At 36.1% G+C, this 16,864-nt stretch overlaps 1 protein-coding gene across 1 annotated transcript; it reads left to right on the forward strand.

Annotated features, from left to right (window-relative positions):
- Positions 1 to 1,096: 1,096 nt before the first annotated feature.
- On the forward strand, positions 1,097 to 16,613 carry LOC129234315 (calcium uniporter protein, mitochondrial-like). The gene is made up of 7 exons (XM_054868310.1): positions 1,097 to 1,111; positions 3,438 to 3,534; positions 7,907 to 8,077; positions 10,136 to 10,240; positions 12,133 to 12,293; positions 15,101 to 15,304; positions 16,425 to 16,613. The coding sequence occupies exons 1-7, from the start codon at positions 1,097 to 1,099 to the stop codon at positions 16,611 to 16,613; spliced, it is 942 nt and encodes a 313-aa protein (XP_054724285.1).
- The last annotated feature ends 251 nt before the right edge of the window (positions 16,614 to 16,864 follow it).

The following is a 16,864-nucleotide window of genomic DNA, read 5'->3' on the forward strand; positions in this document are numbered from 1 at the left end:
ATGTCGTCTAGAAAAATGTAGCTATCTCAGAGAAGTGTATGTTTCGCCACCAGAAATAGTTCACATTATTATGGATTGCATATCTTAGATAATTGTAAATCTATTTTATAGAACTCGTTCTTTTCTCCAGACCATTGTTTGTTTTGTAATTATGTGTATCTGGTGCTTGTTTTCGATACTTTAATGTGTCCCCTGAGTGCTGCGTTTTTACTCGGGAAATGTGAGGGAAAGGGGGGAATGAGCTTGTTTATGTTGTTGCACCACATGTAACATGCGGTTTACATCATTATGAGTTGTTAGACTAATCTAGATACTTTTGTAAACTGTATGCATGAAGAAAAGAGAGCATTTGTTTTATTGCACCAAATAATGGGACTACAATAAATGTGCCGTATTACACCGCATCAGCCGGCATGCCAGAAATAAGTGAGGTTAACTAGCATGCTGGAAGTTCGAATTATTTTGCATGCCGAATAATTCGGGGTTTATTTTGCAACAAAAAGAAAATAAAAAAAAGAGACTGAAAAAAAAATCTTTTATTTAATCAAGAATACACATGCAGTATTTCAACAAAAAAAAAAAAAAAAAAAAAAAAAAAAAAAAAAAAAAAAAAAAACGAAATTAAATTAGTATGTGCTTGTTATTAATGTAAATAATTCATTATGGATTTAGTTATTTGCAGCTAAAGTGATTAGCTCAAAAGTGAACATATTTTTTTTTTCATTTTTGATCTTTTTATAAATTATTTTAAATTCCTTTTAGTGAGATAAGTTTATTTTTTATTCATTATACAATTCTATTAAATTATGTATGTAATTTTGAAACATTTTAGTTTTACGACAGCAAATATTTGTGCTACGTTTTAATTCAATTTTTCATATAATTATTCGAAATTAATTACATTTTTCTGACAAGAAGAACAAAAATAGCGTTTTAAATAATTATTTCAATGTAATTTGATCGTTTATTGATATTAATAAAGTAATACAAGGAGCCCCATTTTTTAAGTTTTTTTTTTTTCTTGCGGCATGCTTGAAAAAACAAGCAAGGAATATTGAAAAACTGGTGAACCCCAAATTTTTCGGTATGTTGGCTAATGCGGGGTATTGCGGTAAGAACATTATGATAAATAGAGGAAAATATACGTCTGAGCTGGGGAATATGCGGCCTTTTCTAGTTTTATAAGAAACCTTACTTCTTTCTTACTTTTTCATTTTGCATTGAAAAAAAAATCTTATACCTAAATATGTTCAATTAGTGTAACTGAGTATGGTAAATTAGTGTTCATTATTCAATTGTATGACACGATACGGGCTCGATTGGGATATTGGAAGGCCAAGCCTTTCTCTAGGGACCTTTGCAATTTGGCCCTAGACAAAACTCTTTTTCGGGGCCCTCTTTAGTCAAACCTGGGACACAAAATTTACAGGAAACCAGCAGTGATGACCTCAGACGTTTGGCGGAGCTCAACTACTTGCTCAAGCTATTTGTTGGGGTGCAGAGCAACCCTTTCGTTAAGTAGAAGAAGAAAGATAAATAAAAGGGAAAATCTTTTTTTTTCTTCAGTAATATATTTGAGCTTAAGCAATTTTAGTCATTTGGGGGCCCTTAAAATTTGGGACCAAAAGCCATAGTCTAGTTGCTCTACTTGGTAGTCGGGCCCTGAGACACAGAGTAATATTTATGGTAGTTTTTATTTGTATGTTTAGAAATGTAGTATAATCTGTAACAGAACAGCAACTTACCTAAAATACACCGCCAGCTCAGTCATTCCATCCGAGGACTGCAGTTTCGTGCTTATTAGCACTCATCAGCCCAGAATAGGAAGTGCCTGAGCTGGAGGCGGAAAACCTCTTAAGGAAGCCAAGAGTGCCATACAAACTGGTAGCTAATATAAAAATAGCACTGACCAGACAAGTGACGGTAGCAATGTTTCGGTTCAACTCGATGATTGAAGGCGAGGCATGGTATATTCAGTAAATTACCGCCCATTAGCCAGGGCTAAGGCAGAAATACATAAAATACACCGCCAGCTCAGTTATTCCATCAGTGCCTGAGCTGGAGGTGGAAAACCTAATTGTGCGGTTACTTACTGAAAATAAAATGTCTTGCCTTCAATCTTCGAGTTGAAATTGCTTCGGTCACTCGTCTGGTCAGTACTATTTCTATATTAGCTACCAGTTTGTTTAATATATACTATTGCGAAAATAAACACCTAATTCGAACTTCTGTTAGAATAAAGAAAAATCAAACATAAATAATTGATCTTCATAATCTTTGAAGTTGAATTATTGAATAGTTTATTTCGTAAGTATAACGACTCTTAAAAACAAAAAACTGACATGTGAATGTTTGGTAAAGGTTATTGGCTTTATCTTTTATTATTTTGTTTTGGTAGATTGCAATTAGATAAATTGATGCACTAGCAAAATAGTAAGGGTTAATGTTCGGTAATTATTATACTGTTTTAAATATAATAATCTCCAAACATTAGAAAAACAGATTAAAGTATATACATTAAAAAAATATAATTAATATTACTTATCTTTTACTAATTTCCTTTGGTAGATAATTGCAATATGTGTGTGCTTAACTAAAGCGATATTTGATTGACTGTGTCAAAGAATTACTGAATTAAAACCGAAAATGGTTCCTTTTTCGAAAGAGGCACAAAAAATCAAAAACGGAGATGCTATCTTACGAAATGAGCAATTCAGTAGTGTTAAGAGTATAACCAGGCCCTGCATCTCATATAGAACTATTTAAGCAGTTGTTAGGAAATTTTAATATTTTCGCAATAAAACTTTAATCATTTAAATTATGGCATGTTTCGAAAGGCAGAAGGGAAATCATTCTTTCTGTCTTTCTATGTTGGCGGTTTTAACGATTACTCAGCAAGGACAGATACAAGGGAGCGGCGTTGGGGGCGATCGCCCCCTCCTTGAGCCGAGGTACAGAAACTTTCTTCAGGTATTTTTACGATATTAAAGTTCCAAAAACGCAATTTTACATAATCTTCGATGGCGTAAGGAAAAAGGAAGCTCTTTCCCGAAATTCAAATATTGAAAACGAGTCGTAGTCCATCTCTTGTTACTCTAGTCCAAAGATAGGGACTGGAACTTTCTAAGGGATTTTTTTCGAAATTGATGTTTCAAAACCTCAATTTTAGACCATCTTAAATGATTTTAGAGATAGGTTCGAAGGCTCTCAGTGAATATTTTCGAAAGAAACACAACTGTCGGACACACCTTTGATAATGTAAGGTAAGCGACGGGGTTTAGTACACCCCTCCGAAAATTTTTGGAAATTAAAATTTCAAAGGGTAAAGAGTAAAGAATAATCGCCCCTTCCTTGCAAATTTTCCGGATCCATCCCTGTTACAAAGTATGTTTTATTGCATGTGAAACATTATGCCAAACTCTTGACTTCTCTTTCAGAAATGGCGAAGCAGGCATCATTTTCCGAGGTCGAAAACATCCTTACCTTCCCTAACTCGGTGTATGACAACGAGTGCAACAAGTATTGTGCCTGATGGTGAGACGTTTATATTAGTTTAATATCCTGTCGATCTATTTTTTTTTTTAAATTCAGGTGCTTTGTTTTAGTGTTTTATGCCTAACTACGTTCACATCAAGTTAAGATAATCACCAAGCTGCCAAACTTTAACTAAATGAGTTCTTAGTAGGTTCATCATCTATCTCATTTTAAAAGAGCGTAGTTCAAAAAAATAGCATGAAAATATATAATTACTGTCTACTTTGTTCATGTCTGCAAAAGCAAACAATTTACACATTCTTTAAACAAGTGATGTTGTGACAAAAACTACATCACTTATTGTTTAAAGAATGTAAATTGCATGTGTTTTTTAATTGTATGTTTTTTGTGACAAAATAGAAATTAAAAGCACTTCGAAACTGAGAGATGACCTCGTTGTATAAGATGTATTTTACGGGTAAGGACACATGCATAATTTAAATAGGGTAGACTGGGTTACGTTTACGCAGTGCCCTTTTTCCAACACGAGTTATAACTGGAGAGCCAACCGTCATCATACCAGATTCTCTCACAAGTTTTTGAGCATTAGTCGAGCTTCGGTTTAGCGTGCGAAAAAAAAAATCTGTTTTCTACCAAGTTGAGTAAATTTTGTGTTGAACGTTTTGAAGCATATTGTGAATAAATAATACTTAGTTATGAACAAATAAATATAGAAAAATTAGCAGATATTTTTTTTCAAAATTGTATTTGTATGGACAGAAAAATTATTAAATTTTGTTGCACGTTAAAAATAAATCCAAACTTGCCGACGGGGCGCATTTACGCATTTTCATCGAGGCACATTTACACACGTTCTTATTGTGTCTTAATACTCTGTCTTCTTTCAAAAAGGGACCTGGACGCGTTTTTCGCTCTGGACTGTCACAAACCGTTAGTATATTCAGGTTATTTAGTTTTGAAAATCACCATTCATTTTTAATTAAGTAACAGATTTCGTATCTCATAGCTTACAATCATATAGTGTTACCTTCTTTAACTTTATACACTATTCAGCCTGTAATACATTTTCATTATTTTAAAGATGGTAAGACATTACGTTCAAAACACTAACAGAATCACGTTAGATGTCAAAGCAATAAAAAGGCTTATCGATAATCCAAGTATTTCTCCTAGTAGGCCTTCCACATCGTCACATATGGACCGCACCAACTGAGACCATTTAAAAAGTAGGACCAAAGTTTAGGAACCAAAAAAGTAAAAAAAAAAAGAGGATGCTCACAATTCTAATTGATACTCCGATTAAAGAAGCCCTCAGACAAGAGCAGTTCGAAGCTACAAAGAAAAAAACATAATGGGTAGAACAAAACAAAAAGGAGAAATTACTTTAAAATTTACAAGTTCTATTGAAGCAGAAATAGAAGACATCAAAGAAAAAAGTATGAAACCAAAACCTGCGACAGGGAAAATGTTAGTACACTCGGTAAAAAGGAAATTAGTGAACGATTCTGTTTACGAAGTAGAAAATTGTGCTTGCATCTATTGTTTGAAAGCATCGAAAGAAGGACACGACAGGGTTCAATGTCTTAGATGTCAAAACGCAGTCCCATGACAAGTATGCGAAAAGAAATACTTAATTTTTGTTATTAAAATCTAACAGTGATGAAGAAGATTACTAAATAGTTTGTTTTTAATTAGCAGTATGCCCTATGATTTTAGTTTAGCCTATAAAATGTTCTTTAATTAACTATTTGTGATTTTCTTATTTTTAAAGTGTTTTATAGAAAAACAAGACATTTAAATTTAGTTAAATATCTATTTCACTTACTGCTTGGTATCATTTTTATGTGCGTAAATTTGCCCTGTGTTCAGGGCAAGTTTACGCAACTGACTTGGACTCTAAAAACATTTTTTTTTTTACTTTTAAAAACACAAGCTGAGCAACAACTGAATATACAAATTTTGATTTCATTAACTACTTCATAAAATCACAATGTCTAAAATTTAATAGGTTGAAACATAAAAATTAGAAAATTCATTGAAAAAAAACCGCGTAAACGTGCCCCGGTCTACCCTACATTTAATTTTTTTCTAGGCAACATGGGGAAACACGGGACGGAAAAGATTATCACTGACTACTAAGTTTTGCTAGTCGTAACAGCAGAATCAAAAGGGAAAATTAAGCATCGTTTTAAAATCCTTTTTCAACTGCTAAAATCAATTTAGCATTTTATTTGTTAACGAATAGAGAACGGCAACAGATAAACATTTTAAATCATTGATTTTTCTCTTGTCTACCAACAATGACATCATTACCAATCGCGTGAGTGAAGGCTTAGAGTTGTATTAAAAATTTAATTTAAAAAAATAGGTTTTAGTACGCGTTCTATTTACTTGTAAGTCCAAATTAATTCTATCAGCTGCAGAAAATTCGTTCTTTCGACTGGTACTAACATTTTAAATGTGCGAATAAGTTTTCAGTACGAAAATTGGGAAAGAAACGCTTATCCGGTTTTAAACTAATATCTTTGACAATTACGCCCCCTTCTTGCCGCCTGCTGCGGATGGTGTGCACCACCTTCAGTAGTGTACTTAAGGGGTTCACCCCCTTCTGTTCTCCTCCACTTCAACATTAACTCGAACCATTCAATCACTTCCACTTTAAACTGAAAAATACAGAAAATATAAGCCTTTGATAAATTATTTTTAAAAAAATGCCCCCAAAAGACATCCAGGAACTAAAAAGCAAAAAAATATAATTGGTCACATTAATATACGATTCCCTACTCATAGCCCAGTGGTTGGGTAGTTGAATACGGAAGTAATTGGTGGAAAGCTGGAAATTGTTTTAATTTATGCCGTATGGGTCTGTAATGACCATACTAAGTTTTCCCCCTTCTACTAAGTGAGCTTTCGCCACAGCGTCCAAATTAGTGCCAAAAAACACCTGTTTTTTCATTAGTGTTACAATATCTCAAAAATGGCTCTTAAAACGACCAAAAATACGTGCAGGTTTCTTGTAGAGCACAAAATACTGAACAAAATGAGTACCTACAACCTGCATTTTTGTTAAATATTAAGCTCACAACTCTATTTCAAAAATTGGCTTAAATTACTAATTAAGCGCTTAAAGCCAGAACGCACCTCGTTCCTACGCTCCCTAACGTAAAAAAATGGCAGGAAAACTTTATTATGTTCATTATTGTAATAGAAATATATCGTAGGTGGAATAAAAGTATGAATGAGAAGGAAGGAAGTTGAAAGTAAGGAGGGAGGGGGGGAAACGCGTATCCAGGTTAATTATGCTAACCCCTTCCCACTCCCACCGGCTCTCCCTTTCTCCACTGAAATACCTTCGTTCCCTCCCTTCCGTCCACTCACCCCTTTCTTAGAGGCCGAATAAACCTTTTTATGCTGAAATTTCTCCCATTCGCTAAAAATTCCGGAGGGTCAATTATGAAATAAACACTGATTTTAATTACTATATGATAAACTATTTTAATATCTAACCAATTATGTACGAATTATTAATTTTTAATCATCTTTTGAAGTATGTGCCTCCTATAAACTGCTACCCAGCCTAACATGCCACCGAACCCTGTATTAAACACTAATTTAAATAAACACAGAGTTGGTCTTTAAAACCAAACCCAGTCAGTTCTGTCTACGTACTGAAAGGTATTGTCAGTTTTCCACGAGAAGTCACCTGACTCCTCCTTTGTCACGTGGTATCCGATGATTCTATTTCGCTGTTTTCGGCATAAGACATATTCGGAACATAGCATTTTGTTGTAAAAGCAGCAGTTCTTAAAATGTACGAATAACTAAAATGACAACAAACAAGTGATGTAAGACACTAACACTTTTTTTGCACTTTAAAATGCACGCTCAAGTTAAGGATATCTGATTTTGTCTCCTTTAGCTTGCGTTCGACGAGCCTCACCGGTTGACCGGTGAGTAACCGCTTGCTAACCGCAGCGTTCTTGGGAGCTACCGGTTAACTGGTTGCTTCCGATGTCGTTTATGAGCCTCACCGGTTGATCGACCGCTACTCAAGCTGGTTGATTGGTTGATGGAACCACGTGACATTTTTGACCAATTATATGTATTTTTCACCTGCGTGTTATTCGTCTGCGTCATGTCTGCGGAAGTAACTGGTGATCAACCAAAAGCGTTCGATGAAGCATTGGTTCGTGAACAACCGGTTAGTCACCGCTGACGTCATTGCTGTCACGTGATTAATCAACCGGTCGCTACCGGTCGTGCTCGTCGAACGTAAGCTTAGAAGCGCGTGGATTGCTTACCGATGACCCCCGCGTAAAATGGAACTCTGCGTTCGAGGAGGCGTGTCGAAGTGCCTTCTCGTGAAAAACGGACAATATATGTGCTTAGCAGTCGCTTGTCTGCCTTTCAGAGGTGAGTGTCTGCTACCAGCGTGGCTTGCCTGTGATCACGGTGCCCCTGCCTTCTCGAAGGGAGCGATGTCGCTTCATCCTGCGACCCGTCACCTCGACCGTCGCCGACTTCCTAAGGGACCTCCAGATGGAAGACAAAGGGATCGACAGACTCAGCATCCAGAGCACGGGTGAGTACGCAAGGAGCTACAACCCCGAAAGAGGGTTCCTTTTCCCCAGTTGTCTTAGTTTTACAGCTACTTCTCTATCTCTACTAATAATAAAGCTGAAAGTCTCTCTGTCTGGATCTCTGTGACGTGCATTTTCATGATATTTGGCACAGAATTAATTTGTAGCATGGGGGGTTTGCACATCGAAGCGATTTTTCGAAAATTCGATTTTGTTCTTTTTCTATTCCAATCTTAAGAACATTTTACCGAGTAAAGTATCATAACGTGAAACATAAGCTAGCAAATGAACACGGCAAATTGGCGAGAAATTCATCATCCATTATTTGTAATATACAAGCTAACCAAATGACCTTTTAATTTTCTACTACGGGCAAAGCCGTGCGGGTACCGCTAGTAAGCTATAAAACTAAGATGAGAGAGAATTTGTGATTCTTTGTCTCGGAAGTTCACAGTTTGAATTTCGTAATAGTAATGTTGTGTAAAACATTTTCGTAATGAACATACTGTTCGACGGGAAAAGACCATTTGTTTCGCCATCGCGACTTGAGCAGATGACGGATCCAAAAAAAAAAAAAAAAAATGCATGGCAAAAACACTTAGCAGAATAAAACATGCGTTTAAAGATAAAAAGAGCGCTTTTTTACATACTGACTTGAGCAGAAAAAAAACCTCTAAGTTATCTCTGCTCTTAGTGTTTTAACTCAGTGGCTGTCCCCAGGACCGCCAAGAGCCAAGGTGGACCCCTTGTCAGTTTGCCGGTCTCCTTCCCCTATAAAACTTCGGTGCTGATCTAACTGGTTAAACCACACATAGTGGTAGGTATGGGTAACCCCGTAGAGTTATGTTATGTTATACCTGGGTTTCTCCAAGGGTCAACAGCTTTAAGTAAGTTAAGTTTCTTTAAGCTTACATAAACATTCACTTACCTATGCCCCAGACATCGTTGCTATTCTGGAGGACGCGAAAACCTGTGACAGGGTTGTCTGAGACTTTGATAGAGATTGCCGGTATGTTAAAACTAGAGACTTAAACGAGATTTTGTAGCTAAAATAAAGCACTTACCAAACGATTTCATTACAATTTTATAGCTTACTTTGCATGAAAGTGATAAAAATAAGGTCAGATCTTGAGCAGATGCAGTTTCTTTAATTTTTAACTCATTTTAACTAATTTGAAGATTTTTTTTTTTTAAATCAATATTGTGTTGTGCATGCAATGTATCGAAGAATGTCACTTTAGGTAAAAAATATCCTTTGAATGCTGTATACAAACAGTTTGTGGTTTACAGAAACAAAACACCCTCTTCTGATGCCAGCAAATAAGCAATAGTTGGGGTACGAAGAGTCCGTTCATTTAATTACGTACGCTGCCAAGTAATGTTTGCCCCAACTACAAGCAACAATAGAAGCCTACCTCACGACTGTTGGCACACAATCATCATTGTACGAGTCCACCTCAAAACCGGTTGAAAAGAAAATACGCAATGTTTGGAATAATCAAGCATTGGCAAAACAAGGGTTTTTGAGAACCGTCGTTAGGTGTTCACAATTTTACAAATCAAACACGCTAGAAACTAACATTTTTTTAAAAGCTCACCCGAAACTTCCCTTAGTTTGCGATCGCTTTTACTGCTCTCCCTCCCCCTCCCTCCATTTCTTATGAATACTTTTTTATTTCTTTTTTTTTTTTTCTTTTTTGGACTCATTTGCCGACTGCCAACAAAGCTGTTACGCGCAATGACATGTTTTGTTGCGATAATAGTACCTTGTCACACTTAAAACATACGTCAGCAATCATTCATAACCTTATGTGTAAATTTTGTGATATTCGGTTTCACCTCCTGATTATTAACTCTAAAAAAGTATTTTCTATTAGATCGGATTCGAAATTTTAAATCTCAAAGTTGCTGATTGTAATCAATTGTGACCCTAAGTTTTATTATGTTTATTGTACTTGATTTCTATAATAAATAGAAAACTCTTATAAATGTGATATGCTAAATTGAAATACAGTTCTGTTAATCTCGTGAATGGTACATTTTCCGTTCGCATGTTTCAGATGGAACGAGGATCGCTGCCTCCACCACCATTGCCTCCCTCATGCAAGAGGACTTCCACCTCATCATCAACGATGTGGTCTACTTGGTGGATGCCCCTGAACTAGGTGAGTTTTAATTGGAGTTACTCATTTTCTCACCATTTCTCATTCTCGGCAAATTTCTAAAACATCGAAGTCGTTCTTGGGAGGCCTGAGAAAGAGTTCTTGAACTGAATGTGTTGAAAACATTTAGTCATGTTTCATATCAATTTCAAATACGTTAAATTTAGGACATTAATAATTCCAAAGTTTATACTTTTGTGTTATTTGAAGGTTATACTTTTTTGTTACTCCCGGTTATGCCTTTTGCTGATCGATAACCTGTTGAATCAAATATATAGGTACAGATCTTGTTGTATAAAAATAGTCTTGGAGTTTTTTTTCTGATTTTTCATCCAACATCAATGGTTTGCCATTTATCCTGATATTTTCATCTGCATGTAGATTTACCGCAATGCCTTCCCCCACACACGTTTCAGTTAATTATATTCTGTGGTTAGGTGAGAGTGCATTTTTTCAGCTGTGTCAACAAAACGTATCTACTAACCTTTGCTTACCCGATTGTAAGTATTTTCGTTCAATTCTTCGGGATTATATGTGAGTTTAAATAGTTGTGGGTATATTGTACATTATTGCCCGTATCACTTGCAATCTGCAAAGAGCAATGAATTGTTTTTTCTCAAAACACTCCTTTAGTGCCAGAAAGATTACACCAACACGTTAGTCACAACGTCATGAAATTTTTCAAAAAATATTTACACCTGAATCATGATCCATCACACACGAAATACTATTTCAACTGCATGTTATATCAGTTATTTTATAGGTTAGTATTGTTTTCACCAGATTGTAAGTCGCGTTAAGTAAAAGCGGAAGGGGCCAGTTTTGCCTCACTTTCCTCCAGAATGCTTCTATCAAATGATTTCATAATTGAACAATTGGTGATTGGGTAATTTTTTAGATTAGTTTGACTGTCAGATAATCAGTTTTTGAGCGTGTTGACAAAATGTTTTCATTAGTTTGGCTTGATTCATCCTAATCATTCGTCACTAAATTGTTGTTGTAGACTTCTTCCGCCTGGTCCAGCCGCAGGCTAGACAAACTCTATGAGTCCAAGAATCCTCGAGAAATCATGGACAAAATAATGTTGATGAAAAGTTCAATCATGTCGAGACCCGCACAGTTCAAAATGCGTTTGGCAGAGCTGCATTTAGTGCTCGCTAGATCTTTTGCCTGTCCTTTATCAAAAGACACATGTGATACGTCGACTAACAGACCTGCTTATGGTGCACTGAATGGTTCTCTCTGCTTTGATGGTAAGGACACTACCCACAGCCTGCCTATTATACCAAATGTCAGTCGGTGGAATATTTCACTAAATTATTCATTTGTATGTCGGTTCGAAAACCTTTTTGAATATCAAAACCCTTTTAGTGTTAGAATCACTTGATAACCAGTTATTCGATTATAAAATAATGCTATAGGAGCACTAGGTAATCGGATAATCAATCGGCAATCTTTCAAATTGTTATGAAATTGTTCGAGAGAATCATTCGGTAACTGAACACTTGCTTATGAAATCCATCTGAAAATTATTTAAAATCCGATCGTCATAAGAAGAGTTACTCGATAAATCGAAACATTCAATAGTAGAACATGCCATGACAGAATCATCCAAGGAATCCTTTAGGAATCGTTCGCCCCCCGAAGGAAATAATAGTTTAGATAACAAACTATAATTCTTGAATAATCGAACGAACGGTTCTGTGATGGTCTTTCTATTATACCCATCTCTAATATCTAATAGTTATACTATAAAACAAAACATATGGATGCATAAATGAAAATGGCGCGTATTTGATGAGCTGTATGTGTTTCTGTGTTTGTGAGCAAATAATCTTAGCGGAGGATTACAGCAAACAGCCACGTGATACTTTTTTTTTTTCTGTTTTTCTCAGAGGTGATCCCAACGCAGGAGTCTCAGTGCCTGGACAGCGTTCGCGTACGAGTGGCACAGTTGTACGAAGCGCTGCATGTGGATCAGCACCAGCTACAAATGGAAAACAGGTTGATTGGACAGCTGGAGCAACTGCGGGAGGAACTGGCGCCCCTAGAAAAGGTGAGATTAGAAAATACTTTTGTATAATATCATTTTTTCTAATATAAGATTAGAAGACAACTGTAGTCAGAATATAAACCTGGAACAATGAACAGAAGTAAAGAATAACACAAGTAACAAAACTAAAGCTACAGTATATCCATAAATCATTCATCTTATGCTAAGCTCTCCAGTGTCTCTTCCACAAGTGTTCCAAGTTCAGTGCAAGACAGAGCTCAACCTGCGTGCTCAAAAATTTATTCATTATTTCAATTATTTTCATCATTTTGATGATTACCATGAATAACGGATAAAGATATACCTTAAAAGCATTCATATCTGTAATGATTGTCATGAATAAAGAAGAATAAATGACTTTGTTCTTCAAACTTCCAGGTAATGTATTCTTTTCCATTCACTCGATGTTGTTGATTTCGGAGGATGGTTTCTCTATATAAATAGTATTTTCAGAAAACTCCTGAAACACAAAACCTTTAGTTTGTTTAATTTTTTCGAATTTTTAATCATTATTTTAATTTTTTAACTAAAATTTAAAATAAAAGAACAAATTGCACCCTCTAATTTCCCAATAACCTAATTGTTTGGGTAAATCTTTACCCGTTAAAAGTGTCTATTGCCTGAAAAAAAAAAAAAAAAACCCACGGGTTACATATTTTTAAGCGTTTTGTCGATGTGCAAAGTTTTAATCCAATCGGAGAATGACTTGAATATGGTTACTTGTTACTGTACTTTTCAAATACCTACGTCTACAAGTACAGTCTGTGTACTCCAAAATTCTCTATAATTATAGTAATAAAATATTAATTTTGGTCTGAAGCTTCCAACATATTGTAACGTTTCGAGAAATTTTCATATGCTTTGAGGAAAATGTTGACAGTAAAAACACTTTCTGCACCTCTGCTTTGCCATTATCATAAAGCTTCATCAAAATGGCGGCGATGAATCAGCCGTATGAATGTCTTCAAGTCATTAAGCTCACATCCTTCTGCATTGAAAAGGGAGGTCATAGTTTAAATATTCAGGAAATATTTATGGTAAATATTACTGTAAAATGGGGAGTTTATTGTACAGAAAAAAAAATTACAGTAAATTGTACGAAAAAAAAACTATTGCAGCGCCAAATTATACACCACGTGATTACAGTGCAAAGCAGATGACACTGTACTTCCCCTCCCTCTATGTGTCCCAACTATTATGATGGTTAGCTCAGCCGCCTGCCAATACGAAGGTCCCGAGTTCGAACCTACTGCTCGCATGTTGCGTTCTTCAACTCTTGTTTATGCTACCGGAAAGATTTTTCAGTAAAATTGGATTTTATAGTAAAAGTTACTGGCAACATATGGATGCCAGTAACTTTTACCGTAAAATATCAGAATTTTTTTAATTCTGTAACCCTGAAAGTGTGTGTATCTTTATTTTCCTTTTTGCTATGCTGTACTTTTTTAACTTTGATTTAATTTTTTAACTTTTTTTTTTGCTTTTTATCACAAATATTATTATTTACAGGTAGGTATCAAAATAATGGAAACCCCTGTGAAAAAAGTGACATTTTTGAATGTGCTTCGTACGTAATAAAGAATAAAACTAAATATCTAGTTTTTTATGATCAGCAATGTATATATTCTGGTAGTATATGGTGGCTTAATTGAAGTTCTGGAAGTCTTGGATATTTTTTCAGTGTTGAACTTTTCAAATTTTAAAAAAGATCGAATTGTTGGAGTGCGTCTAGCTGGAGCAAGTATAACTGAATCATCTCAACGTTTTAGCGTTTTTATAGGTACAGTATCTTAAGTCATAGCAGCATACACAGAGCTCGGTAAGACAAACTCGACATAGCAGAATAGTGGGCGGAAAGAGAAGCTCCGTGAAAGAGATAGACGGATATTGAAGCGGATTTTAAGGTTCAAAAAGTAAACAACAGCAGCAAAAGTGACCACAGAACTCCATCCATATTCATCAGTGTGAGGGATTACTGTAAGAAGGCACTATTATAAACAACATTTACGGCAGAGTAGTGATTCCCAAAACACTTGTCACAGATGTTAACGCTAAACGTCGTCTACTGGGTTGCCACACTCACAAATCCTGGTTGATTTATGAGTGGAAAAGAGTAATATATTCTGACGAATTGTTTTTAACCCTTTTTCGTACTACAGTACGGGTACGTGTTTGGAAGACATCATCACATGCGTCTGATCATGATTCTCTCCTTCCAACTGTTAAGCGTGGAAGAGGATCTGTCACAATATGGGCAGCCATATCGAGGTTTTTCGCTGGACTAGTCGTAACCCTGAAAGAAAGGCTCACTGGGGAAAAGTATAGAGGCAGTTTAGTTGACCAGATCCATCCTATGATGCAAACTTTGGCTCCCGAAAGAGATGGAATTTTCCAAGATGACTATGCACCTATACATACAGCGGGACTTGTTCAATCATGGTTTGATGAACATGAGGATGCTGTTAAACATCTGCCTTGGGCAGCACTGTCACCTGACCTTAATATAATTGAATCATTTTGGTCCATTTTGGAGCGATCGATCCGGTATCAATATCCTCCACCAGTTCTTTGCCGAGAGCTTTCTCAATATCTACGTGAAGAATGGTATAGAATTCCGCTGAACACTATTCAACACTTGTATGAATCGGTTTCTCGCAGAATCCAAGCTGTATGACATGCCAAAGGTGATCCTACACCATATTAATGAAAAATTCTTTAGAAATCTCCAGTGTTTCTAGTATTTTGATAACTACCTGTATATCTTAACACTAATGTTGTTTACCAGACCTGTATCCTTATTCGTGTTGCAGAAGCGCGACGAGCTCCTTCGGCGGGCTCAGAAGCGGTCTACGACCCTCTCGTGGCTGGGACTGGCCCTCATGGGAGCACAGTTCGGCGTGCTGGCCCGCCTCACGTGGTGGGAGTACTCCTGGGACATCATGGAGCCCGTGACCTACTTCATCACCTACGGGACCACCATCGCCATGTACGCCTATTTCGTGCTCACCAGACAAGTAAGGGCCTTTGACGTTTCTCGACTGTCGCGAGAGACTTCATGGTACAGCGTAGAATGTATTAATAATTAATACAATGATTGGGAACTTAATTTTTATTTCAATTAACACTATTTGAAAAAAAAATTAAATACTTTTGCCCTTTTATCTTTGACGGAACCACACCGAGATTTGTAATGTTTCACGCAACATTTGTTTTATTTAAAAAAAATGATCTCTGTCTTAAAACCCATATCCAAAAGACTATGAGACGTTATTCTATCAGTTCCAAAAAATGACGTTTAGGACACGAAAATATTCTTCGAAATGCGAAATAGTGTTTACGGACCAAAAATACTTTATATGATCCAAAAACATTATTATTTAAAATCTTAGTCAAAAATTACCCTTTGGAATATTAATTGGATAAAATTAAAAAATGTGTCTGTCCTATAACCAATTCAAAATTAGTTTTGCCCTGAGTGAATAACATTTCTGCATCATAGCTTACTCGGTACGAAACTAATTAAAGGATAATTGAATTCACATAAGTCACTTCCCTCGTCGTGTCATTGATGATGGTTTGTTTCAATTGTTTTGAAATCAATTGGCAAACATCGATCTTGTTTCATCTGCCTCGTTTTCGTTGCAAGGTTTCCTATAACAGAGTATGAAAATGCAAGTGTCCTGTCTTCAATTCGTATTGTTAATCTGAAAGTATGTTTTTGGAAACTATTTAACGTACAAATTTTAGTGAAACCCTTAAGTCTTTCAAGGTCACTTAAAATACAAGATGAAACCCTTACTTCTGAGAAAGAATTGCTTCTGTTAGAAATGTTGTGTCAATATGCTTTAATGGTTTAGTAACCGGCAAAAAAACTCCATTTCTTCAAATGATTCTTAACATGCTTGTTCATCAAATTATTGAATTGCATGAATGATCATTGCAAAATTAAGAATTTTGTTGATTCCATGGTTCCCTTTTATGCCGTATCTAATAATATGTTTCTATTAATTCTAAGGTTACAACGTAAGAAATTCCGACAGTAGTTAATATGCATGTATGTTTTAGTATCTTGTCTTCTTCTCCGTTACACGAAATATGACATTTTTGGTAAAAGGTTTTGTCTTTTGTTCTTAGGAATACGTCTTGCCTGATGTCCTAGACCGCCAAACTTTGTTAGGATTCCACAAGCACTCGCACAAGATGGGAATGGACATCAAACGTTACAACGACCTCAGAGACAGCGTGGCGCGGATAGAAGAAGATCTTCGGAGGCTTAGAGACCCCTTGAAACTACATTTGCCCATCAAGGAGCCCCGTAGATAGCAACTCTATTGCTCCCCCTAGGCACTCCTAAGTCCCATTCTCGAATCAAAGTCTGTCGTGGACATCACGTCCCAGCGTCACTAGCTACGTCTAGGATTATTTTCTAACATTCAAGGTTCGAGACAGCAGATTTGTAACCTGGTTTAGCATCGGAGTTTGTGCGAATGATGTTCAAAAATTAAACACAACCCCCATGATCGGAAATCAAGAATTCTAATCTGTCGAACCCTTCGCTGATCCGTCATTGTTCT

This window comes from Uloborus diversus, chromosome 1 (assembly GCF_026930045.1).
Source record: "Uloborus diversus isolate 005 chromosome 1, Udiv.v.3.1, whole genome shotgun sequence".
NCBI classification, from domain to species: domain Eukaryota; kingdom Metazoa; phylum Arthropoda; class Arachnida; order Araneae; family Uloboridae; genus Uloborus; species Uloborus diversus.

Bases quoted from the DNA above. Each gene is read 5' to 3' on its own strand.
- LOC129234315 (XM_054868310.1), top strand. The intron at 10,241-12,132 runs GTGAGTTTTAAT...TGTTTTTCTCAG, and splicing joins GGTGGATGCCCCTGAACTAG to AGGTGATCCCAACGCAGGAG. The intron at 15,305-16,424 runs GTAAGGGCCTTT...TTTTGTTCTTAG, and splicing joins ATTTCGTGCTCACCAGACAA to GAATACGTCTTGCCTGATGT.